General features: G+C 45.5%; 1 protein-coding gene across 5 annotated transcripts; it reads left to right on the plus strand.

The window, feature by feature from the left end:
* The first annotated feature begins 4,916 nt into the window (after positions 1-4,916).
* On the plus strand, positions 4,917-23,435 carry ARMCX4 (armadillo repeat containing X-linked 4). 5 transcript variants are annotated; one of them, XR_004478961.2, is made up of 9 exons: positions 5,154-5,360; positions 5,837-5,913; positions 6,657-6,734; positions 7,082-7,162; positions 7,439-7,529; positions 7,878-8,014; positions 17,212-17,398; positions 19,849-19,955; positions 20,472-23,435. XR_004478961.2 is itself a non-coding variant. In XM_049705191.1 (6 exons), the coding sequence occupies exon 6, from the start codon at positions 8,023-8,025 to the stop codon at positions 14,998-15,000; it is 6,978 nt and encodes a 2,325-aa protein (XP_049561148.1). In that variant the 5' UTR covers positions 4,917-5,051; positions 5,837-5,913; positions 6,657-6,734; positions 7,082-7,162; positions 7,439-7,529; positions 7,878-8,022; the 3' UTR covers positions 15,001-16,650. The 5 variants fall into 5 exon arrangements, 3 of the variants coding, with proteins under 3 accessions (XP_049561148.1, XP_033268316.1, XP_033268317.1); XR_004478962.2 differs by lacking the exon at positions 7,878-8,014 and having other exon boundaries at positions 5,168-5,360; positions 20,472-23,434; XM_049705191.1 differs by lacking the exons at positions 5,154-5,360; positions 17,212-17,398; positions 19,849-19,955; positions 20,472-23,435 and adding an exon at positions 4,917-5,051 and having other exon boundaries at positions 7,878-16,650.
* Positions 23,436-24,129: the final 694 nt, after the last annotated feature.

Here is a 24,129-nt window from a genome sequence, read left to right on the forward strand (position 1 = left end):
ACATAAGAAAACAGAAACAAAGTTATAGATACAGAGGTTGTTGCCAGAAGAAAGGAGGGTGGGTGGAGGAAAGTAGGTCAGGGAGATTAAGAGGTAAAAACTTCCAGGTGCAAAATAAATGAGTCACAGTTATGAAATGTACAGTGTGGGGAATATAGTCAATAACTATGTAATTATTCATTTTAAAATTAAAAATTCCATAAATGAAAAAAACAGTTCATTTGATCACATCAAAATTGAAAACCTTCAGTACGTGGAAAGACAACATAAACAATATCAAAACAAGCTACAAAGTGGGAGAAAATATTTGTAACATAATAAAGAGAGAAACAAGTTCTATCCACACTAAATACAGCTCTTCTGCAAAGACAATAAGATAAAGATAATACAACAGAAAAATAGAAAAAGGATGTGAGCAGGCAATTCATAGAGCTATGTATGTCCAACACACATGTGAACAAATGCACAACCTCACTACTTAAAAGCAAAATGTAATCTACAACACTGCTATACCACTTCTCAGTTTTCCAATTGGCAAAATTTTCAAAGATAAGTTTTGTAGTATTGTTTAATATTATTCAAAATTAAAGAAAACATAAATGTCCATCAGTAGAGGAATAGGTAAATAACCATGCTATAGCCACACTATGGAATACAATACAACAGTTAAAAAGATCCACATTTACTGACATGTAAAGAGCTCCAAGATACATTGATGAGCAAAACCCATTAAGTTGTGAAACATATGTACAATATGATGCCCCCCAACAGTATTTCTGTAGGTACACATATGTGTACTTAATTCATAGAAAAAGGTCTGTTGTGCTATACCCAAACTAATAAGGCAACCCTCTCTGGGGAAGAAATTGGTGTGTACTGAGGTATAGTTTATATGCAATATATCACACGTATCTTAAATGTTCAGTTTTTAGAGTTTTAACAATTGTGTATAACCATGTAACTACCACACAAACCAAGATACAGAATATTTCCATCACGCCAGAAAGATCCCTTGTACCTCTTTCCAGTTAATTCCCCTCTATCTCCCAGACAACCACTTTCTCATTTTTATCATCACAGATTAGTTTTGTTTGTTCTCTGTTTCATATAAATGGAATGCTATAGTACTCCTTTGTGTCTGGCTTCTTTCATTCAGCATACTGCTTTTCAGATTTATCCATCTTGTTGCATGTATCGGTATTTCATTACTTTTTATTACTGAGTGGTATTCTATTGTATATACATACAACAATTTGTTTATCCTTTCTCCTGTCGTTTTCTGTTTTAGCCTATTATGAATTAAGCTAATATAAACATTCATGTGCAAGTCTTTGCGTGGACATATGTTTTCATTTTTCTTTACTAAATACTCAGAAGTGAAACTGTTGGTTTGTAGGGTAAGTGAACATTAAACTTTGTAAGAAACTGCAGAAAAGTTCTCCAAAGTGCTTGTACCATTTTACACCCCTAATGGCAATATATTAGAGGTCTGGTTTCTCCATTCTCACCAACATTTGGTGTTGTTAGTCTTTGGCTTTAGCCGTTCTAGTGGGTGTGTGGTGATATCTCATTGTGGTTTCAATTTGCATTTCCCTGATTACTAAAGATGTTGAGGATTGGGTATCTTCTTTTGTGAAGTGTCCATTTAAGTTTGTGCCCAATTTTACGTTGGGTTCTCCTTTTGATTGTTCATTTGTATGTCTTTACATATGCTGGATAAAAGTCCTTTGTCAGATATATGAACTGCATATATAATTTTTTCCAAGTCTGTGGCTTGCATATTCATTTTGTTAATAATGTGTACAGATGAACAGAAAATTTATATTTTGATAAAGTCTACCTTTCTCTTTTATTATTAATGCTTCTTGTATCCTGTCCAAGACATCTTTGCCTACTCCAAGGTAATGAATATGTTCCTCTATGTTTTCTGCTAGAAATCTCACAACTTTGGCTTGTATTTTTAGTGGAAAAGTTTAAAAAGTAAAGCTTTTACTTTTAGCTAGGAACGTGGAAAGAGGCAGTGGTTCCTCTGAAGGAGGCGATGTGGAACAGGCTATCACCTTCATTGGTCTATTCAGGTTTTCTACTTCTTCTTGAGCCAATTTTGATAACTTATATGATCCATTTTGTCTGAAATTCAAATTCAGTGGTAAAAAATTATGATTTGCTTTTAGAGGGAATGAATAGTGGAAATCAAGACTTACTTTAGGAGACGAATCCAAAAATATATTGCTGTGATTTATGTCAAAGAGTGTTCTGCTTATGTTTTCCTCTAGGAGTTTTATAGTATCCAGTCTTACATTTAGGTCTTTAATCCATTTTTAGTTTATTTTTGTATATGGTGTTAGAGAATGTTCTAATTTCATTCTTTTACATGTAGCTGTCCAGTTTTTCCAGCACCACTTTTTAAAAAAATTAGTTAATTAATTAATTTATTTTTGGCTGTGTTGGGTCTGCGTTGCTGTGCGTGGGCTTTCTCTAATTGTGGCGAGAGGGGGCTACTCTTCGTTGTGGTGTGCGGGCTTCTCATTGCAGTGGCTTCTCTGGTTAAGGAGCACGGGCTCTAGACACACGGGCTTCAGTAGTTGTGGCTTGAGGGCTCTAGAGTGCAGGCTCAGTAGTTGTGGCACACGGGCTTAGTTGCTCCGCAGCATGTGGGATCTTCCCGGACCAGGGCTCGAACCCATGTCCCCTGCATTAAAAGGCGGATTCTTAACCACTGTGCCACCAGGCAAGCTCCAGCACCACTTACTGAAGAGACCCATTTATATATTTTAATAAGACATGTATGTGTAATGTATAGAAAAGCATTTAACACAGAAAATTTATAAAAAGGGGAGGTAACTGTGCTTTGATGAGGACAGTGGTGTTAAAGCTGTACTAGTGCTTTTTCTGGGTTTGAATCTTATACTAGAATGTATTCTTGCAGAATTTCCGTGCAATTACAAATAAACAAATAGTTTAATAGAAAATAAGCAAACAGTAAAATACCTTAAGTATCTTTCCATCAGGATACGTAGATCTAAATCTTTTTATCAGCCGTATTGCATAAATTTAACCTAATTTATTTAATGTTTTCCCTATTGATGGACTTTTTATGTTGCTTCAGTTGTTTTAACCTTTGCAAGCACTGCAATAGATATCCTAGTATATGAATCTTTGTGAAACTGTGTAAGTATCAGGCTGGCTAAACTCCTAGGAATAGAATTGCTTAGTCAAAGAATTTGTGGGATATTATATTTATCATATAATAGATTTTGCCAAATAGCTCTCTATAAAACTGTTGCATCACAGTATCTGCTTCCAACAGAGCGTGGGAGTGCCCATTTCCCCATAAACCAGTCAATAACATTATCAAATTTCTAAATTTTGGCACTCCTAGATGAAACATGGCAACACATAGTTGTTTCGATCTGCATTTCTTTGAAGTTGAGCTTTTCTTCATATGTTTATCCGTCATTGGTATTTCTTTTCTGCAAACAAATCCATTTGCATCTTTGGCATGCTTTCTATTGGCTTACCATTTTATTAATGATTTGTAAGAGTTTTTAGATTATTACAAATAAGCTGTTTGACATCCTATCCTCATGAGTTTGTGTTTTTAAGTTTACTAAAATTTTAAATGTCTTCATAATCAATTTCTAAATGTTTCCCTCTGATGAGGAACATAAATTGGTCACAGTCGATTGAGTTCTGAAAAGCCATTAGTAAGGGTCTAAGGCACTCTGGGCTTCCTGTTTCACCTCCTAGAGGGGCCTCCCCCACACAGGGGCCCCTCAGGCAGGGAGCTTCCTGCTGGGGTGTCAGATTTCAACCTAAGAAAGAGGCTGCCTGAAGGGTCTATATTTAGAGTATGACTCCCCAGCAGGGGCAGCTGGATGTCTGGGGACTAAGTTATGCATACTTTGTCCCTGAGTTCTGGGATTATTCTGAGGGGTTTGTATGGGTGGTGCAGTGAAACTGTAACAGAAGGCAGGGACTTCCCCCTGGCGACTGCTTGGGATCCTGTAAACTGGTTTTTGTGAGAGAAAAATGACATGGATTTCAGGAGTATTGCCCACAGATCCATAGTCAGCCACAGACCTTACCCCCTATCTCTACTGAAAGATGCTGAACACTGTATGCCCCCGCTGCTAGGGTTAGGGTTAGGTCCCAGCTGCTATGGGGACATACAGTGCATGAATGGCAGATAGTGGAGATATCTCACCAGTGTCATGATCTAATGAAAATCCACCTGTTAAGCTTCATTTCCATTAGTGGGATAGCACAGTTGGTCCTTTCCTGGGTGTGATGAGACTGATTTGATCACACGCTTATGTAAAATCCCAATAAAACTCCTTGAGTGGAAAACAGGTTAATCTGGGAAGTCACTAGTTTTCAGGCGCTGGGTTCATCAGGAGTGGGGTCTCCATTCCATCACCCAGGAGTCATCTATGAAGAAGTTCTCAGACACCTGACACAAGATCATCAATAAATTCAACCAGAACTTCGAAAAGTTGTAAATCGCTTGTGTAAAATTGCCAAGATTGGTCTTTCCAAAGATGAATTTATAGGTCACATTGAAAACCTATTGGTTTTGTTCAGGAAAATTTTATATTTAAAATGTTAATAATTACCAGTCTGTTTTGAAAGCTGTGAAATAATTTATAGCAATTCGAAAACATTCTTAATGTGGCACAAAATAACGTCAACAAATGGATGAGTCTTTTGTTATTTTTACAACCTAATTTGTAAATGTCAAACGAAAATGGCTTGACGCCATTTCCCCATTACAAAAACAATGAATGTGACGTTAAAAGGGAAAAAAAAGGAACATAAAAAAGAAAGTTAAACCTCTCCTTGCACTCTCTGCTCCCCTTCCTGACACCTCTTCCCTAGCCCATTTTGGTGCAGCAACGTATCCAATGGGGACGCTAGTCTTAACAGCGTAAGAGAGAAAGAGAGAGTCCTCAAAGAAGCAGCCGAAAAGGCCGGAGCCAAGGCCTGAGGGTGGATGGGGGACGCAGACCCTCCCTGGTAACAGGAGAAGGGCAAACTCCAACCGCAGGGAGGTGATGCCACTTGTGGGCTCTCAGATTGGAGGGAAAGGAGCTGAGTGACCGGGCCTCGCGCACAGCTGGGTGGAGGGGGAGATCTTGCGCGCGGAGGTGGAGGGGAGGGTCCTGTTGAACTCCCCGCCGGCCCTGGTTACGCGGGGGGGGGGATCGGAGGGCGAGCTAGGCGGTGACGCGGGGCCCTCACGTGACCGGGAGCTGCAGAGCGACGCAGCTTTCGGTGCAGTCGTCACTCGTGTGTGGGTACCAGCTCCCCGCTGCCCTGCGAACGGCGGGCTGGCATTGGGCCCGGGGGAAGCGGAGCAGGTAAGGGCCCCGTGCGCCGAAGCCAGGGCGGCAGCGGACTGCGGATCCCCGGAGCTGGTCGGGGGGTGGCGGACAAAGCGGGCTCAAGTTCCCAGAGCCTTCGCTCAGATTCTCCCGAGCCCTCCTCCTCCTCCCTACGTCTGTGCTGGGGAACCGTGAGCTTTGACAGGGCGAATGGTGGGGGGAGTGTCTCAAGAGGGAAATGCAGAGATTGAGATGCCCCATTCTCTCTGAATCTAATCACAGACCACACACGCCTGCTCCGCTTCCTGCTCATTTCAGTGGAAGGGACACGCCACGGTGGCGTTTGCAGAGAAAATGGTGGGCCTTAGTGACTGGACGGCAGGGTTGGTGAGGGTGGCGTCTTGCAATGTGGGGAGGGACGTTTGATAACTGGGTTCCTGAATCCAGCGTTGGGATCTGTGTCCTGGGTACTGGTCCCAGCACTCAGTGCCTTTACTATCTCCTATCTGAAGACAGTAATTCGGGGTGGCACTGTTCGCGGCAAGGCGAGGGAAGAAGGAAAGGAGACAACTGCACAGGATCTGCGGAGGTTGGTGTGGGCACGGGCACCCGTTGTGAACAGTTGAAGCGCTCTATGAATATTCTCTGTGACAGGAACTTAGGCGCCTCTATTTGGTTGGGATATAGGGTGGGGCTATAGTGGACTTTCCCTAACCTGCGTTTACTTACCAAGCTTGGGCTTTTTAACGTAAAGTGTATGTTGAAGACCAATAAAGACAGCAACTTTTCTAGGGATGCTTTTATTTGTGCCTCAGAAAATACAAATTGTTGTCTCAAAGAATTACTTTTTTTTTTTTTTGGAGATAGCCTTTGTGGGGCAGGGATGGTGATTTTGCAGAAGCAAAAGCCTCCCTCCACCACACACACACCTTGTCTCTTATGCTGGAGATTCCTAGAGATGGGTTTAAAGAGAAGTAGATGGCAGTAGGCTGTGATTCTAGAATATGGGATATGGGGGCCTCTATGCGTCTCCTGGTTTTCCAGTTTTTCAGATTTTCCCACCTGTCTGCACAGGTGAAGGAAAAGATGGACTTTTGAGAGAAGCCCTAGAATCCTACAGGTGGTTTTACAATAATTCGCCTCTGTCTCTCCCCTTTTTCCTGCCTCCCCTTTCCACCCTGCACATTTCAGTGCTGGAGAAGCCCTAGGTTTTGCTTGCCAGAGAACAGATCTCTAAATCCAGTAAGGCAGGTACTGGGACCCATGTTTCAGATGCTGGGATGTCACAAGCACTCAAGTTTCACCTTCCCTTTTTTCTCTGTTTTTTCCTAGGTCTTCCCATAGGGCGACAGTAGGGCTGTTTACCACTGAAAGCAAGGGAAATTGGGAGACTGGCCTGGGACTGTGGAGGTTGGTGTGAAGATGGGCAGTGCCTGGGGGTAATAAGAGAGGGTGGGCATATGAGGTGGCTGAGACTTGAGACGGTCCTCTCAGTGGAGGTTTCTTCTGCCTCTCCTACACTCTGCCAGATTTCCACAGTGTTGCTACCCCCACTACTGATTTCAGTGCAGGAAATAGTAGAAATATTGGGGTAAGGGTGGGCTGGAGTGTGACGGAGAGAAGACTTGAAAGGATGGATCATTTTAGCAAACTGGACATGTGCTCTCACAAGGCAGGGACTGGAGTCAGGGATCAAGGTGCTTGTTTGTTCTGTGAAGGACCTGGTCTCTACTATCTGTTTGTTTACTTGTCCACAGGTTGGTCTACAGGTCTGAAAGGTTTGAGATCACTGGAAGCAAAGAAACAAGAAGGAAATTATCCCTGATCAGTATAGACTGGTAAGAGGCTGGGGACTGGCTGGGTAGACATCAAAGGTGGGTTGCTGGAGACCAGTGCCCATCCAGTAGGGCCAGTGTCCAGTCTGGAGGATCCTCAGTCTCTCCTTTTTCCAGTCACTTTTCCCACTATCTCTTCACTTACCCCACACCTTCACCTTTATTTTGGCACAGGGAGTGGGGCGAATTGAAGGGGATAGAGAGGTAGTTTGCTAATAATATATCTGTCACAACAAGAGCAAAATCTTCACTTCCGCCTGTCTATCTGTCTGTCTCTAGGTCCACAGATCTCATGAGTTTATAGATCTACTTTAGGGTATATCTCCAATCAAGAGAAGGAAAGAGGAGGGAACTGCCTTGATCATTACAGGTTGGTATGAGGGTGGGGACCTGTGGGAGTGGTGACCAGAGTAGGTCCAGTAAAAATCGAAGTCTGAGGGCTTCCCAGTCTTTACCATTCATAGTCAGCCTTACCACCATCCTTTCCACTGTTCATTTGGTATAAGGAAATGTGTACGGAAGTACCTTGGGGGAAATTATTGGGCACTGGGGAAGATGGAGAGGAGATAAAATAAAAGGGATGGAGAGAGAATTTGCTAATCATCCTTTTCTTCCACCAAGCACACCATTTTTACACTTTCCTGTCCTTCTGTATCTATCTGTGTGATGCACAGAATTAGAAGAGAAATTTCAGTGCATTTCCTTCCTCCACTTCTAGGTCCACCTCCAGTGGCAACTGTAGTGGCCTTTGAGTGGCTGAAGACCAACACCCTCACAGGCCTATGCGCAGACCTACTACCCACTTTTCACAGCCTGATTGAGCCCCTCTGTACCTTGTTCGTGTCTTCAGCAAGGGTGATTACATGGGTCGTGTTCAGGAAGTGGGCTGGGTGACCGCAGGACTGATGATCTGGGCTGGTGCTTGCTACTGCATTTACAGATTAACCAAGGGAAGAGCCCAGAGTGTGAGGAGACTTGCCAGAAATGGGTCCAGAGTCAAAATGGAGACTGTGGTTGGGATACAGAACCAGACCTTGGCGATGTGTGAAGCCATGGTTGGGACAGAGATTGAGACTAGATCCAAGCCCAAGACTGGAGCAGAAACTGGAGCAGGAGGTGGGGCTGGGGCTGAAGTAGAGACTAATACCACTGCTACAGCCAGAATCAAAGCCAACTCTCAAGCCAAGGCATGGGCTGAGGCAGAGACAGAGACCCAATCTGAGGCAAAGACAGTGGTTGGAACAGTGGTCATAACAGAGGCAGTGATTCTGACTGAGGCCAAAGCCAGTGAAGTGGCCATGAAAGAAGCAGTGACCCAAACTGACTCTGAGTCTGGGAGACTAGTCAAGAAAGAGGCAGTGACCCAGACCAAGGCTAAAGCTTGGGCACTTGGTGCTAGGGCAGAGACCAAGAAAGAAGCAATGACCCAGACCAAAGCAGAAACTTGTATATTGGCTGAAAAAGAGACAGAAATGAACAGAGTGATGGTGACACGGAATGAGGCCTTGGCAGTAATCAGGGAAGTGGCCAAGGTGGGTACCATAAACAAGATTGGAAGTGTGGCTGAGACCAAGTTGAGAGCCCTGGAAGAGACTGTGAGTGTGGCCAAGACTCAGTCTGAGGCCAGGTCTGGTACCTCAGTTGTTGCTAAGGGAAATCATAACACCAAGTCCAAGGCAGAATCTGGAGCAGACATGAAGTCCTGTGCACTGTCTCAGGCTGTGGCCAAGATCCAGGTTGGCGACATGCTTGGTACTGGGGTTGAGGCCAAGGGGAATTGCAAAACTGCGTCTCAGGCAGGGTCTGTGGTAGATACGAGGGCTTTTGCTCAGCCTCAGCTTGTAGCCAAGACTGAGGCTGTGCCTGGGGCAATGGTTGATGCTGGGGTTAATACCAATGCCATGTGTGAGGCAGGGGTTGGGGCAGGTACAAGTGCTTCTACACAATCTCAGACTGTGACCAAGAAACAGGCTGAGACAATGTCTAGTGCCAGGGTTGATGATAGGGGAAATAACAATGTCACACCTAAGGCAATGACTGGAGCTGACACGAGGGCTGCCGCTCAGCCTCAAGCTGTAGCCAGTGCTCAGGCTGAGGCTACGTCTGATGCCAGGGGTAAGGGTAGAGGCAATTCCAATGCTGTATCTAAGGTGGGGGTTGGGACAGACACTGAGTCCTATACACAGCCTCAGCCTAAGGCCAATGTCCAGGCTGATGCCTTGCCTGATGACAGGATTAAGGCTCAGGGCAATGCCAACACCAAGTCTAAAGAAGAGGCTGGGACAGACACAAAGGCACAGTCTCAGACTTCCACTAAGAGCCAGGCTGAGGCTCTACCTAGTACCAGAGGTAAAGCTAGGGGCAAAGCCAAAGGCAAGTGTAAGGCAGGGGTTGGAGCAGACATGAAAACCTGTGCACAGCCTCAAGCTGGGGTCAAGGCCCAAGCTGAAATTTTCCCTGATTCCAGGACTGATGGCAGGGGCGATCCTGATACTATTTCTGGGGCAGGGGCTAAGGCAGAACTAAGGGCCTGTGGTCAGCCTCAGGAAATGGCCAGTTCCCAGGGCGAGGCCTTGCCTGGTGCCAAGAAGAAGGTCCAGGACAATCCCAATGCTGTGTCTAAGTCAGGGGCTGGGCCACATGCGAAGAGCTCTGCACAGCCCCAGGCTATGGCCAATACCCAGGGGGAAGCCTTGCCTGGTGTCAAGAATAAAGTTCGGGGCAATCCCAATACTGTGTCTAAGGCAGGTACTGGGCAAGATACAAAGGGCTCTCCCCAGCCTGAAACAGATACAACAAGCTCTGCTCAGCCCCAGGCTGTGGCCAATTCTCAGGGTGAGGCCTTGTGTGGTACTAAGAATAAGATCCGGGGCAATCCTAATGCTGTGTCTAAAGCAGGGACTGGACCAGATACAAAGAACTCTGCCCAGCCCCAAGCTGTGGCCAATTCCCAAGGTGAGACTTTGCCTGGTGTCAAGATTAAAGTCAGGAGCAATCTCAACGCTGTGTCTAAGGCGGGGGCTGGGCCAGATACAAAGGGCTCTGCCCAGCCTCAAACAGATACAACAGGCACTGCTCAGCCCCAGGCTGTGGCCAATTCCTGGGGTGAAGCCTTGTCTGCTACTAAGAATAAGGTCCGGGGCAATCCCAATGCTGTGTCTAAAGCAGGGGCTGGGCCAGATACAACGTGTTCTGCCCAGCCTCAAACAGATACAGCAAACACTGTCCAGCCCCAGTCAGTGGCCAGTTCTCAGGGTGAGGTCTTGCCTGGTGCCAAGAATAAGGTCAGGGGTAATCCCAATGATGTATCTAAGGTAGGGTCTGGGCCAGATACAGTGGGCTCTGTTCAGCCCCAAGCTGAGTCTAATTCTCAAGGTGAAGCCTTACCTGGTGCCAGAAATAAGGTCCGGGGCAATCCCAATGCTGTGTCTAAGGTAGGGTCTGGGCCAGATACAAAGGGCTCTGCCCAGCCCCAGGCTGCAGCCAATTCCCAGGGTGAGACCTTATATGGTACTAAGAATAAGGTCCGGGGCAATCCCAATGCTGTGTCTAAGGTAGGGTCTAAGACAGATACGAAGGGCTCTGCTCAGCCCCAGGCTGCAGCCAGTTCCCTGGGTGAGGCCTTGTGTGGTACTAAGAATAAGGTCCGGGGCAATCCCAGTGCTGTGCCTAAGGCAGGGGCTGGGCCAGATACAGCAGACTCTGCCCAGCCTCAGACAGATACAACAGGCTCTACTCAGCCCCAGGCTGTGGCCAGTTCCCAGGGTGATGCCTTGCTTGGTGCCAGGAGTAAGGTCAAGGGCAATCCCAATGCTGTGTCTAAAGCAGGGACTGGACCAGGTACAACAGGCTCTGCCCCACCCCAGGCTCTGGCCAATTCCCAGGGTGAGGCCTTGCTTGGTGCCAGGAGTAAGGTTAGGGGCAATCATGTTGCTGAGTCTAAGGTAGAGGCTGGAGCATGTACGATGGGCTCTGACCAGCGTCAGTCTGTAGCCCATTCCCAGAGTAAGACCTCGTCTGGGGCAAAGGACAAGGCTATGCGTAAGTCTGAGGCAGAAGCCACAGGAGATGCCTCTGTAAAGCCGAAGGCTAAGGCCACGCCCACTTCTGAGAGTGAGGGTGGGGCAGGCACTCAGGCCTGCAAAAAGTCTCAGCCTAAGGTCCATGACTACTACTGGAATGGGATTGGTGTTGAGGACTGGATTGCTTCTGAGCGGTGGATCAAATTTAGGTTTCAGGCTAGGGATGGATACTGGGAGAATAGCATGTCCTGGGCTGATGATGAGAATGAAGCCAATGTTGAATCCTGGAGTGCAGCTAGGGGTGAGAATGAGGTTGGTATTCAATCCTGGGCTGGAGCTGGGGACCAGGCCAGTGGAGGGCTCTGGGCTGGGAGTCATGCCAGTGAACAGTCCTGGGCTGCAGGCCAGGCCAGTGGGGGTTACTGGGTAGACGCTGGGAACAAGGCTGTTGGAGGGTCCTGGACTGTGGCTGAGAACCAGGCCAGTGGGGCTTCTTGGGCTGGCACTGGCAACCAGGCTGTTGTGGTGCCCTGGACTGGAGCTCAGGCCAGTGAGAGTTCCTGGGCTGGGGGCCAGGCCAGTGGGGTATCCTGGACTGGGGGAGAGACCATTGGAGTGTCCTGGACTGTGGTTGAGAATCAGGCCAATGGAGCATCCTGGGCTGGGGCTGAGGCACAGGCCAGTGGAAGGTCCCAGGATGTGGCTGGGATTCAGGCTAATGGAGGGTCCTGGGCTCAGGCTACAGCTGGGAATGTGGTTAACATTGGGTACTGGGCTGTGGCTGTGGACCAGGCTACTGGAGGGTCCTGGATTCTGACTAGTGATCTGTCTGGCGGTGCATCCTGGGTTGGGACTAGTGATTTGTCTGGTGGTGGATCCAAGCCTAGACTTGAGCATCAGACCAATGAAAATGTGTCCTGGGCTGGAGCTGGGCTGGGGCCTGAAAACCAGTCCAGTGGAAGGGCCTGGGCTGACACTGCAGACCAAGCCAGTGGAGGGTCTGGGCTAGGGCTTGTGGATGAGTCCAGTGGTGGGTCCTGGGTTACAGCTGGAGAACAGCCCAATAGAGAGTCTAGGCCAGGGCTTGCAGACCAGTCCAGTGTTGGGTCCTGGACTGGCACTGGGAACCAGGCCAGTGAAGGATTCTTGGTGGGGGCCGTGGATCAGGCCAGTGGGGGTTCTTGGACTGGGACTGGTGATCAGCCTGGTGGTGGGTCCAAGCCTGGATTTAAGGATCAGGTCAGTGAAGAAGAGTCTTTGGCTGGGGCTGGTAGCCAGGCTGGTGGAGGGACTAGGTCGGGGCCTGAGGACCAGTCCAGTGGAGGGTCTTGGGCTGACTCTGGGGACCAAGCCAGTGGAGGTTTCTTGGTTGGGGCTGTGGACCAGGCCAATGAAGGGTCCTGGGTTGGACCTGGGCATCAGGCTGGTGGTGAGACAAAGCCTAGATATGAGGATCAGGCCAAATCTGGAAGAGTGTCTTGGGCTGACAGTGGGGGCCAGGCTAGTGGAGGCCAGGCTAGTGGAGGGTCTACACTGGGGCCCAGGGACCAGTCCGTTGGAGATTCCTGGGCTGGCATTGGGGACCAGGCCAGTGGAGGATCCAGGCCAGTGCTCAAGGATCAGTTCACTGGATGGTTCTATGCTTACAGTGGGAGTCAGGCCAATACAGGAGGGTCCTGGGGTGGGACTAGTGGCCAGGCCATTGGAGGGCCTGGGCTTGGGCCCATGAACCAGTCCGGTGGTGGGTCCTGGGCTGATAATGGGAGTCAGGTCAGTGGAGGGTCTTGGGCTGGGGCTGGGGATCAGGCTGGTAGCTGTTCCAAACCTGGATTTGAGGATCAGGCCAGTGGAGGAGCGTTCTGGTCTGGTGCTCAGGACCATGCCATGGGAGGGTCTAGTCCAGGGCTTGCAGACCAGGCCAGTGGTGGGTCCTGGGTTGGTACTGGGGGTCAGGCCAGTGGAACGTCCTGGATTGTGGCTGGGAATCAAGCTGGTAGCTGTTCCAAACCTGGGTTTGAGGATCAGGCCAGTGGAGGAGGCTCCTGGGCTGGCACTGGGGATCAGCCTTGTGGAAAATCCTGGGCTGGGTCTAAGCCTGGGAATGAGGCCAGTAGAGGGTCTAGCTTAGCGCCTGAAGAGCAGGAAAGTGGAGGTTCCTGGGCTAGGCCTGGAGACCAGACCAGTAGAAGGTCTCAGGTGAGTGCTGGGACAGAGGCCAATGAAGGATCCTGGTTTGGGGCTGGGAGTGAGGCTAGTACAGGGTCTTGGTTCTGGAGAGGGGAAGAAGCTGGTATTGTGTCTAGCCCTGGAGATAAAAATGAGGCCAGTATTGAATCCAGCTCAGTGGTTAGGGAAGAGGCTATCATTAGTTCTAGATTTGGGGCTGAGAACAAAAACAGTATTGGGTCCTGGATCAGATCTGATGAGGCTGCCTGTATGGATTCCTGTGTGGGGGCTGAGGCTGGGGCTGGGGTTGGGGCTGAGGTCAGGCAGGAGTCTTGGCTCTGGGATGGAGATACAGCCACTACAGGGTCTAGGCTTGGGGTTGGGGAAGAGGCTGGCATGGGGTCCTGGACTTTGGCTGGGGATGTAGATGAGGATGAGCTAAGTAGAGCATCCAGCCCTGATATTGAGGAGATAAGTTTAAGGTCCTTGTTTTGGGCTGAGAGTGAGAACAGTAATGCATTCAGATCTAAGCGTGAGAAAGATGTCAATTTTGAGCGTAGGGCTGGAGATAAGGCCAGCACCAAGGATAAGCTTGAAGCTGCTGGTGGAGTCGATGTAAAGTCTTGTTTCTGGGATAGTAATGAAAACAGAAGTGAGGACAAATCTGCACCTAAGACTAAAGCCAAAAAGTCAGCTGAGTCAAGAGTCACATATCCATCTATGGTCCCTGGGGCAGGAATGGGGTCATGGGCGGGAGCCATGATCTGGACAGAAATGAAATTTCCATATCAAAATGAATCCTGCTTCCCACCTGAAGATGAGCTCAGAAAGCAGATCAGGTCTGGGGAGAAAACTCAGCCTTGGGCCTGCCGCTGTAGACGTGAAACTAATATGGATCCACGAGAGCTTGAAAAACTCATTTGCATGATTGAGATGACTGAAGATCCTTCTATTCATGAAATAGCCAATAATGCTCTGTATAACAGCCGTGATTACCCATTCTCCCATGAAGTCATTCGTAATGCAGGTAGAATCTCAATTATTGAAGGCTTGCTCAATAATCCCTACCCCAGTGTTAGGCAGAAGGCTTTAAATGCACTGAATAACATCTCGGTGGCTGCTGAAAATCACAGGAAGGTTAAAACATACTTAAACCAAGTATGTGAAGACACCATCACCTATCCCTTGAATTCAAATGTGCAGCTGGCTGGATTGAGATTGATAAAGCACCTGACTATTATTAGTGAATATCAGCATATGGTTACAAATTACATTTCAGAATTTCTTCGTTTGTTAACTGTGGGAAGTGGAGAAACTAAAGACCATATTTTGGGAATGCTTTTAAATTTCTCTAAAAATCCATCTATGACAAAAGACTTGCTCATTGCCAATGCACCAGCATCACTGATTAATATCTTTAGCAAGAAAGAGACAAAGGAAAATATTCTTAATGCTCTTTCACTATTTGAAAATATAAATTACCATTTTAAAAAAAGAGCAAAAGTATTTACCCAGGACAAGTTCAGTAAAAATTCCCTTTATTTCATATTCCAACGACCTAAAGCATGTGCCAAGAAACTTCGAGTCTTAGCAGCAGAATACAATGACCCTGAGGTGAAAGAAAGAGTTGAGCTATTATTAAGTAAACTCTGATTAGTTGTAATTTTCCAAACAAATTTGAGTAATATTTTGGTTTTGCAGCCTGGAAGTAATGCACATTGTAAATTGCATTATAATTTCTAAAGTGATGTTGCTTATGATGGTCGTTAGCTGGACCATTTTATGAACACCAAATGAATTCAATTTTGTACTGAAAATACATGTGTTGATTTTTACCTTGTCTGGATTGAGATATTTTTGGTATGCTTCATGAGCAGAAACTGAGCTGATTCTTCATAAGTAAGGTAATCTTTGGTCCTTTGTGTGGACTTATGCTTATACATTTGAGACTTTATTTTTATGTCATCAATAAAGTTGTGTGTTTTAAGCAGAAAAAAAAGACACGTCTTTGTCCTTGAATCTGTGATCTATTTGGAAAGGCAAGATGTATGGAAACAAAAAGATACTAACAAAACCCAAGAGCCTATGATCATAGCCAGCTGTTTCCTATTAGTGCTTAAAGGCAGAAGAAACTTCTGCATGCAACAGTGTTCAGGGAAAGTTTTGCAGAGGAGGGGGCACTTAAGTAAGCTCGGCATGAAAGACAGGATAAAAACAGGGCAGAAGGGCATTGGAGGAGGGAGGAGTGATGGGAAGAAAGGCATGGAGGTGGGAATTTTGCTCCACAGAGGAGACTGGCCTGCCTGGAGTACAAAGTGTGGGGAGGGTAGTGATGGAAAATACAGTCAGGCAGTTGGGTGAGTCCCATTCATGGAGGATCCCTGATTTCTAAACTGAGGTGTCTGTATATTCTACCCACTTCTGGGAGACACGAAAGCCTTTTGTGACCAGAGGAGTGACAAGATGAAAGGAACATTATGTGACTGACTTGCGTGCAGAATGGGTCAGAGTTGGAGTGGGGACAGGATTGGCCACTGGAGATTGGAACACCACTTAGGAAGTTACCACCATAGTTCAGGCATAGATGCTAAAGGTGTGAAATTTCACTGGTGGCAATGGGAGTGGCAATGGGAGGAAGGAAGTGAGAGTTGCTTTGAATGAAGAAGTGCTGGAACCTATCCTGGGGACATACAGAGAGGGACAATTTTATTGTAGGGTCCTGAGGGCATTTGATAGGAAAACATCCTCTTTCTTGTCCAACTCTGGTGTCTATGGGAGTGAATATGTTAGTAATTATTTTGGAATTATGAAAAAATATAATAGAAGAAATAATAATTTTTAGTGCTTCTATCAGATTTCTTTTACAAGATTGGTTGGGGCAGGGTCTTTATGGAACCTCGAGAGGGCTGTTGGCATCCATACTGGAGAAGATCCACCTCTCTTCCAACCCAGAGTATGGTGAGGGTGTGGGTGGAGGGACACCTTCAAACTGTACTGGTGGGAGCATACTTGGTACAAGATCCATTTGGATACATGTTTCAGAAGCTTTCAAGATGTGCATGTTCTTTGACCCAGTAATTCCACTTATACAAATTTGTCCTTAGGAGATATAATTGGTTTAGGAGAAATAACTGGCTTGTACAAGTTTGTGCATCTTTGCACTGTTTTGAAGAGTGGAAAACTGTGAATGACCCAAGTGTCTTGAAATAGGCACTTGGCTAAGAAATTAAGGTATGTCTACACATTGAGACATTATGCAGCTCTTGAAAATGTTGATGGGCAACTACAACTATAATAAACCAGGACTTTTTGCATAATTTACTAAAAGGAAACGGATGAATTCAGGCTAAGCGGGCCTGTTAATAGCATTTCAGGGCACTAGAGCAAAAGTATAAATGGAGGTTCACATATTTATGTCTGAATATTTGGAATATAAATAAAATTTTAAAATAAATATTACTTAAATAAAGCCATAAATATAAGTATAAATGTTTGAAATTTTAAATTTCATTAATCGTTTTGAAAGTAAAGCTGTTCTCAATTCTAGCATTTGATGGTCACCAACTTTCCAGTGGAAAAAATGATGTCATACTTGTGGTGAATTCTGCAATCTGCTGCCCTAATCCTCCTTCATGAATAAAGAGTTTATTATTTCAGTTGCTAGGAGTGCTGCCAGCAGACAGCCCTCAGCTGTCAGCCCTCATCGGGAATTGCCTCAGCTAGAAAGCCACCTCCCCCAAGGTCATAACTCCTTTCTGGGGTACTTCACATTCAATGACTGATCTACATGGCCTTCTTGCCCCAAATGGGACAGCTTAACTTCTCCCTCTGTCCAATCCTGCTTCCTTCTTTTCCTTTTCACAGGTTTTAATCCTAAGAGCATTCCCTAATAAAAGCCCTTCATGCTGAACCCTGTCTCTGAGTCTGCTCTCCAGGAAGCCATCCTACAACAGTTGGTACAAGAAGAGGTTCAGAAAAGCATACACTGTGATGAAATTTAGGAGATGGATCATCTGCTGCCCAGCTGCCAATGAGGACCCCATCATTTGTGGTAGGTGGAGTAGATAGACATGTGGAACAGGTAGCAGAGGAGTTAGAGCTTTCACTGGAGTTGAACTAGAATGGCATTCATGGAAGGGAATACATTAACTGGTGCCATGTGGTAGGCATTTGAGAAATATGTGAGGTATATTAAATATAAGGAAGTCCAGAAAATTGGGTGGCTATTGCTCAGCTTGATGGACCTCTAGGAAAAGATAATGAAAAGCTGAATTAAATTAGTCAACAATTTAAGCTCTGTGTGAAAGCCAGAGGGTTTCATTCACAGCATATAAAGAGGTCCTCATCTTTTTCAGGTAGAGAGGAGAGAAATCTGAGGACCAAGCCCAGGACTTATTGAAACAAGCTTCAAAGAAAGTTAAAATCTAAACCAAGACAAGTCTGCTATGCCAAGACCAGGGCCCTGGTTAGGAAGGAATGTGACCCTGACACATGGAATAGGGACATCTGGATTGATGTCCCTAAAAGTCTTATATCCTCAGATTTCCCTGAGCTCCTTGAGCGTTCAGAAGTGTCCCACTCCTTCCTATTAAGCGTTAGTGCTTCACCTTGCTTGAACATGCAGAGCCCTTTCCCTTGTAAGATAATGTGTGTTTCCCACAGAATCTGCCCCCACCTCCCATCCTGGCCACTGGGCCTATGTCTAGGGTTAAGTTACATAACTTCATTGGTGGTGTTCTGGGCCTAATAAGGAAGGAAAGGGAATATCTCAAGAAGGAGCTGCAGGACCTAGCCAGCATGTTCTAGCAGGTGCTGAGGGAGTAAGCATGGGACTGAATTCTGAGGGCCTTGATCAGGGGAGCTAGAATATAAAATTGAATAAGGGAGTATTAATTGATTAGAGAGTTCTCTACCAAGATACAGGATTTAACATCCTGGAAAAGATCCCAGGAGATCAATGTGAACTCACTATTAGAATGGCTCCTCAAAGAATAGAAAAAAACCAATGGCCCACATTGAGGTATAAAGGCCAGAGTTGCCACTGCAGGTGGTGGGAGAAGGGATTAAAGGCTCAGGGAAGTGGGAATAGAATAAATATATTATAAAGCCAGAAAGCCCTCCAGAGGACTATGTTATGGAGGAGGACCCAAAGGGCACACCATTTGCTAAAGCTATAAGGAATGCACTGGTTAAAGGGTTACCAGCATCACTGAGAAGTTCAGTGGTGGCTTGCCTCTGCAGACCAGGGCTCAGAGTAGGGGAGGGTATTATAGGATGAAGATCACTGATAGAAATGGTGATGCCACTGAAACAATAGAGACAGGATAACTGTGCTCAATTGTCAGAAGTCAGGTAGGTGCAAATACCATAACGCACCACAGGGTCAGAGTAATAGGCCGGGAGGCCTGATCTGCAGAGAGCTTTGGAGAGGGTTAATAGAACACAGTGCTCCTCCTGGTAGATAGATGGTTAAGAGGTAGTTAATAGAATGTGGGTGGTCAATATAACACATTGTCCTAGGGAAAATAAGCGTCCAACAATTTGTATTCGATCTGTACAATCAAAAAAAAAATCAAAGATACTCAGAAGTCTGAGGGAAGGTACCTCAATAAGTCACACTCTCCTGCTCAGCTTTGGCCTTAAGTCAGTTTTTGATCCAGAGAGCACTGTTTGAAGGAGTGGGGTACCCAGGACTGATTCCTCCAGTCCTTCCATTTACGAAGGTAACTGTGTGCTGGGGAAAGAGGAATACCCAAACATTTTGAGGGCTGATGGACCCTGGTTGTGAGTTGCTATTGATACCCAGAGACCTAACGTATCATCTTGCCTCACCCCTGTTAGAATAGGGGCAGATGGAAACCAGAAATTATATAAGCTCCTAGTCTATGTTGGGTTTATAGTGGCTCCACTGGGTCTACAGACTCACTCAATGGTTATTTTTCTGGTGTTTGAATATAAAATTGGAATAGACATTATGATAGTTGGTACAAGCCCCATATTGGTTCCTTGGCATGTGGAGTCAGAGCTATTTGTAGATGAGGCCAAGTGGAAGCTTTGAAATTGCTGTCCTCTTCCTTGGCAAAGATGATAAATGAAAACATATAGATAGCATCTTGGAGAGGATGGCTGAAGTTAGTGCCACCTAAAGACCTAAAGAATGCTGGGATGTGGTCCCCATCATATCTCCATTTAATGCATCAGTTTGGACCCCTGAAAAATGTGGACAGAGTCTGGTAGATGACAGTAGACTACTGTAAACTCGACCAAGTAGTGGCACAAGGGCAGTTGCCATGTCAGATACGATATCTTTGCTAGAACAGGATGACATGGCCTTAGGTACCTAGTACAGTAATCAGCTACTGATTTGGAAAATATTTTTTTTCCTATCCCTATCAGAATGGAACATCATAAAAGTTCACATTCACATAGAATGACAACAGTATACATTTATAGTTTTTCCTCAAGACTCTACTAACTCTCCTGTCCTCTGTCATGGTATAGTATGAAGAGATCTGGACCATCTGAATATGACACTAGTCCACTGTGTTGATGACATCATGCTAGTTGGACCAAATGGCTAAGAAGTGGGTAACACGTTGGAGGCCTTGGTAAGACATGTGTACTCCTGAGGATGGGAGATAAACCCTACAAAGATCCAGGGGCTGGCTGCATTAAGTACAGTTTTTAGGGGTTGAATGGTCCGGGGCATGCCAGGAGATTCCCTATAAAAGTACAGTACAAATTATTGCATTTTCCACCTTCCTCATGAAGAAGGAAGCTCAATGTCTTGTAGGCTTTATTGGGTTCTGGAAGCAGCACATTTCACATCTGGAATTACTGTTTTGACCCACATATTGGGTAACACGAAAAGCTGCCAACTTTGAGTGGGGCCTAGAACAAAAGAAGGCCTTATAGCAGGTCTAGGCCATGGTTTCAAGCAGTCCTGCCACTTGGACCATGAAATCAGTAGACTCTAAGGTATTAGAGATATCTGTGTTGGTGGAAGATGCCATGTGGAGTTTTTGGTAAGCCCCAATGGGAAGGTCACAACTTAGACCAGAACTTAGATTCTGGAATAAAGTCATGCCACATGCAGTGGATAATTATATATCTTTTAAAAACAGCTCCTGATATGCTACTGTGTCCTGGTAGATATGGAATACATGGTCATAGGACATCAAATGACCATGCAACTGACCATACAACCAGAACTGCCCATTATGAACTGAGTTTTGTCAGATCCTCCAAGATATAAGTGTGGGCAGGCCCAGCAACAAGATGGAAGTTTTACACGTAGGATCAAGCACAAGCAGGACTGGAGGGTATAAGCACCTGCACAATCAGCTAGAGCAGATCCTCCATGATATCCACCACTGTTGCGCTAGCACCTTTCACACTCCTTACACCTGTGCCTCACGGGGGATCTTTTTTGACAAGCTGACTGAGAAGGAAAAACCCCAGCCTTATGTATAGATTGGTGGGCTTGGTATGTGGGTATCATCAAGGACAGCAACTCCAGCCTGAGAAACCCATGATGATCAGGAGTGAGGGTCTGGATCATACCACCAGGCAAACCACCAAGACCCTAAGAGTGATTGGGATCTGTAATTGATAGTGGAAGAGAGGGATGGTCATTTTCAGCTTTGAGACCAGCTGCAGTGTTGGGGGCTATAGTTTAAGTTTCCCCTAGGAAGAGAGGCCTACCAGACCCCTGGAAGAGCTGATCCTGGAACTTATATAAAGCAGATCTGAGAGGCACAAAGGGTGGACTGTGGTGGATACTGCAATGCCCTGCCCAGAGTTCCCTTTAGCAATAAAGGCCTTATTACTTCAGTTGTTAAGAATGTTGCCATCAGAGAGCCCTTGGATGCCAGCCGCATTCAGGCATCTCATCAGCTGAGAATTGTCTTGTTCAAGATCACACCCTATTCTCAGAGTGTCCCACATCCAATGGCTCACTGATGCTGTGTATAAAGGCCTGGTCCTCTTGCCCCTACTTGAGATAGCTTTGAAGTTTCATCCTAAGTTCAGAATTCCCTACAGTGTATGCTGAGGCATTCTACTGATAGTGCACTGACATTTGATTTCTTCCTCTTTTCATTCCTGTTTATTTTCTCCCTTTTCTTCCATAAATGTTTATCCCAGGAGCTCTCCCCAATAAACCTCCTATACTAATCTTTGTCTCATAATCTGTTTACTGGGGATCCAATCTGTGACAACGATTCATGCGTGTTTCTCTCTCTCCATACATCCCCAAATCAAGAGTCATATCTGTTGTTTAATATTGTGAAATATTCTTTAGCCTATATATGCAACTGTTGCAAATATTGCATTAATTTTTTATTACTTTGGAACCACAAACCAGAAAATAAATATAAACAAGAAAATGGACACTACTGGGAAATTAAAGTTTGTTAAGCAAAAATCTATGGCATTCATGTATCTGAGAAGAAGGCTCTGACAAGGTAGCTTGTTTTTTTCTCTTCCCTGAGTGGTTCACTGCTAGAATCTTCCCTTTAGTCTGAAATAATGTCTATTTCTTATGTCAGCAGTGGCACAATCCACAAATCTTCATGGCATTTGGACACAGTTGCCTTTTGTTTAAAGGAGACAGGGAAACAGATGTGGAGAAGCATTTTCCTGGAGCCAGAACAGTGTTAGTCAAAGTACAGATGTTTAGGCCTATAAGTTGCACTGTACCAACAATGAGCACCAGATCCCATGTAACACAGGCACCCTTGTGTTCTTTAATAAGTGTGTGTGTGTGTGTGTGTGTGTGTGTGTGTGTGTGTGTGAGTGATATGCAGGACCCTTCAAAGCATGGGGTTTAGGGTGGCCCTCATCCCCAGTTCTAGGGGCAGCAATGAGGCTAAGATAGCAGTGGATAACATTCCTAGATGTTTTGGAAAGTTAAGTGGTCTTATAGCCAGTTCTGGGTCTGACTGTGGCACCGGGTCCCCAGATTCTTACTCTAGTGTTGTTGTTATAGCATACTCAGGGATAAGGGGTTGGTTTAAGGTTTTGGGTACAGTGGCCTTGCTGGGTCATGCACATATGAAGTATAATTTAACATCACTTTTTGAAGATGAAAATTCAGTCCTTCTTATAGGGGAAAAAGGCCTATTTCTGGGAAACACATGAACTAATTGGCCCTGAAGGCAGTGTGGTGTAGGAGAAAGAGTACGGTCTGGAGTATGGAATGAAGGAGGAAGGGTATTAACATTTCTCTTCTCTTTCTCTTTTTCAAACATGAAGGAGTAGAATTGGGAGAGGAAGGGAATGAATCTGGTTTGAATTCTTTGAATTTGAGGTCCTTTTGGGACTTTCAAGTGGAGATGCTCAGTTTTCATTTGAAAAGTATGGATATAGAGCACAGAAGAAAGGTCTGACTACCGATATGTATTGTAGATGATAACTGAAGCCAAGGAGTGAGTCAGGTAGCCCCAGCAAGGAGTACAGACTGAAAAACTGAGAGCAGAATGCTGAGGAAGCTCTATATGTGTGAGACTTTGGCAAGCAGGAATGCAGAACTGAAACCAAGTGTACAGCTTCCGATCTATATTACAATGCATACCTCTATACATTCTTTTTTTCCATTTTAAGAAAATTGTGGTAAAATACAGAAAACGTTTACCATCTTCACCAGTTTTAAGTGTACAGTTCATTGACATTTAGTACATTCACATTGTTGCATAACCATCACCACCATCCATCTCTAAAACTCTTTCCATCTTCCCAAACTGAAATTCTATACCCGTTAAACAATAACTCCCCATTAAGGTGGATGGACCTAGAGTCTGTCATACGGAATGAAGTTAAGTCAGAAAGAGAAGAACAAATACCGTGTGCTAACACATATGTATGGAATCTAAAAAACAAAAAAACAAAAAACAAAAAACAAATGATTCTGAAGAACCTAGGGGCAGGACAGGAATAAAGACGCAGACGTAGAGAATGGACTTGAGGACACGGGGAGGGGGAAGGGTGAGGTGGGATGGAGTTAGAGAGTAGCACTGACATATATACACTACCAAACGTAAAACAGATAGCTAGTGGGAAGCAGCTGCATTGCACAAGGAGATCAGCTCGGTGCTTTGTGACCACATAGAGGGGTGGGATAGGGAGGGTAGGAGGGAGATGCAAGAGGGAGGGGATATGGGGATATATGTATACATATAGCTGATTCACTTTGTTATACAGCAGAAACTAACACAACATTGTAAAGCAATTATACTCCAATAAAGATGTTTAAAAAAAATAACTCCCCATTATCCCATCCCCCTGGCAACCACCATTCTACTGTCTGTCTATGAATTTGATTACTTGAGGTACCTCATTTAAGTGGAGTCGTTCAGTATTTGCCCTTTTATGACTGGCTTCTTTCTTTCTTCTTCTTTTTTTTTTTTGGCCACGCCACGCAGCATGTGGGATCTTAGTTCCCTAAGCAGGGATCAAACCCATGCCCCTTGCAGTCAAAGCGCAGAGTCTTAACCACTGGCCTGCCAGGAATGTCCCTATGACTGGCTTATTTCATTGAGGATAATGTCTCTGTATTAGTCTGCTTGGGCTGCTGAAACAGAATACCACAGACTGGGTGGCTTGAAAAACAGAAATTTATTTTCTCACAGTTCTGGAGCCTGGGAAGTCCAAGAGTAGGTGCTGGTAAACAGTTTCCGTGAGAGCTTTCCTCTTGGCTTGTAGACAGCCGCCTTCTCACTATGACCTCACATGGCCTTTTCTTGGTGCATGTGTGTGGAGAGAGAGTGAGTGAGCTTTCTGATA

Source organism: Orcinus orca, chromosome X, assembly GCF_937001465.1.
Source record: "Orcinus orca chromosome X, mOrcOrc1.1, whole genome shotgun sequence".
NCBI lineage: Eukaryota > Metazoa > Chordata > Mammalia > Artiodactyla > Delphinidae > Orcinus > Orcinus orca.

Bases quoted from the DNA above. Each gene is read 5' to 3' on its own strand.
- ARMCX4 (XM_049705191.1), top strand. From the start codon at position 8,023: ATGGGTCGTGTTCAGGAAGTGGGCTGGGTGACCGCAGGACTGATGATC.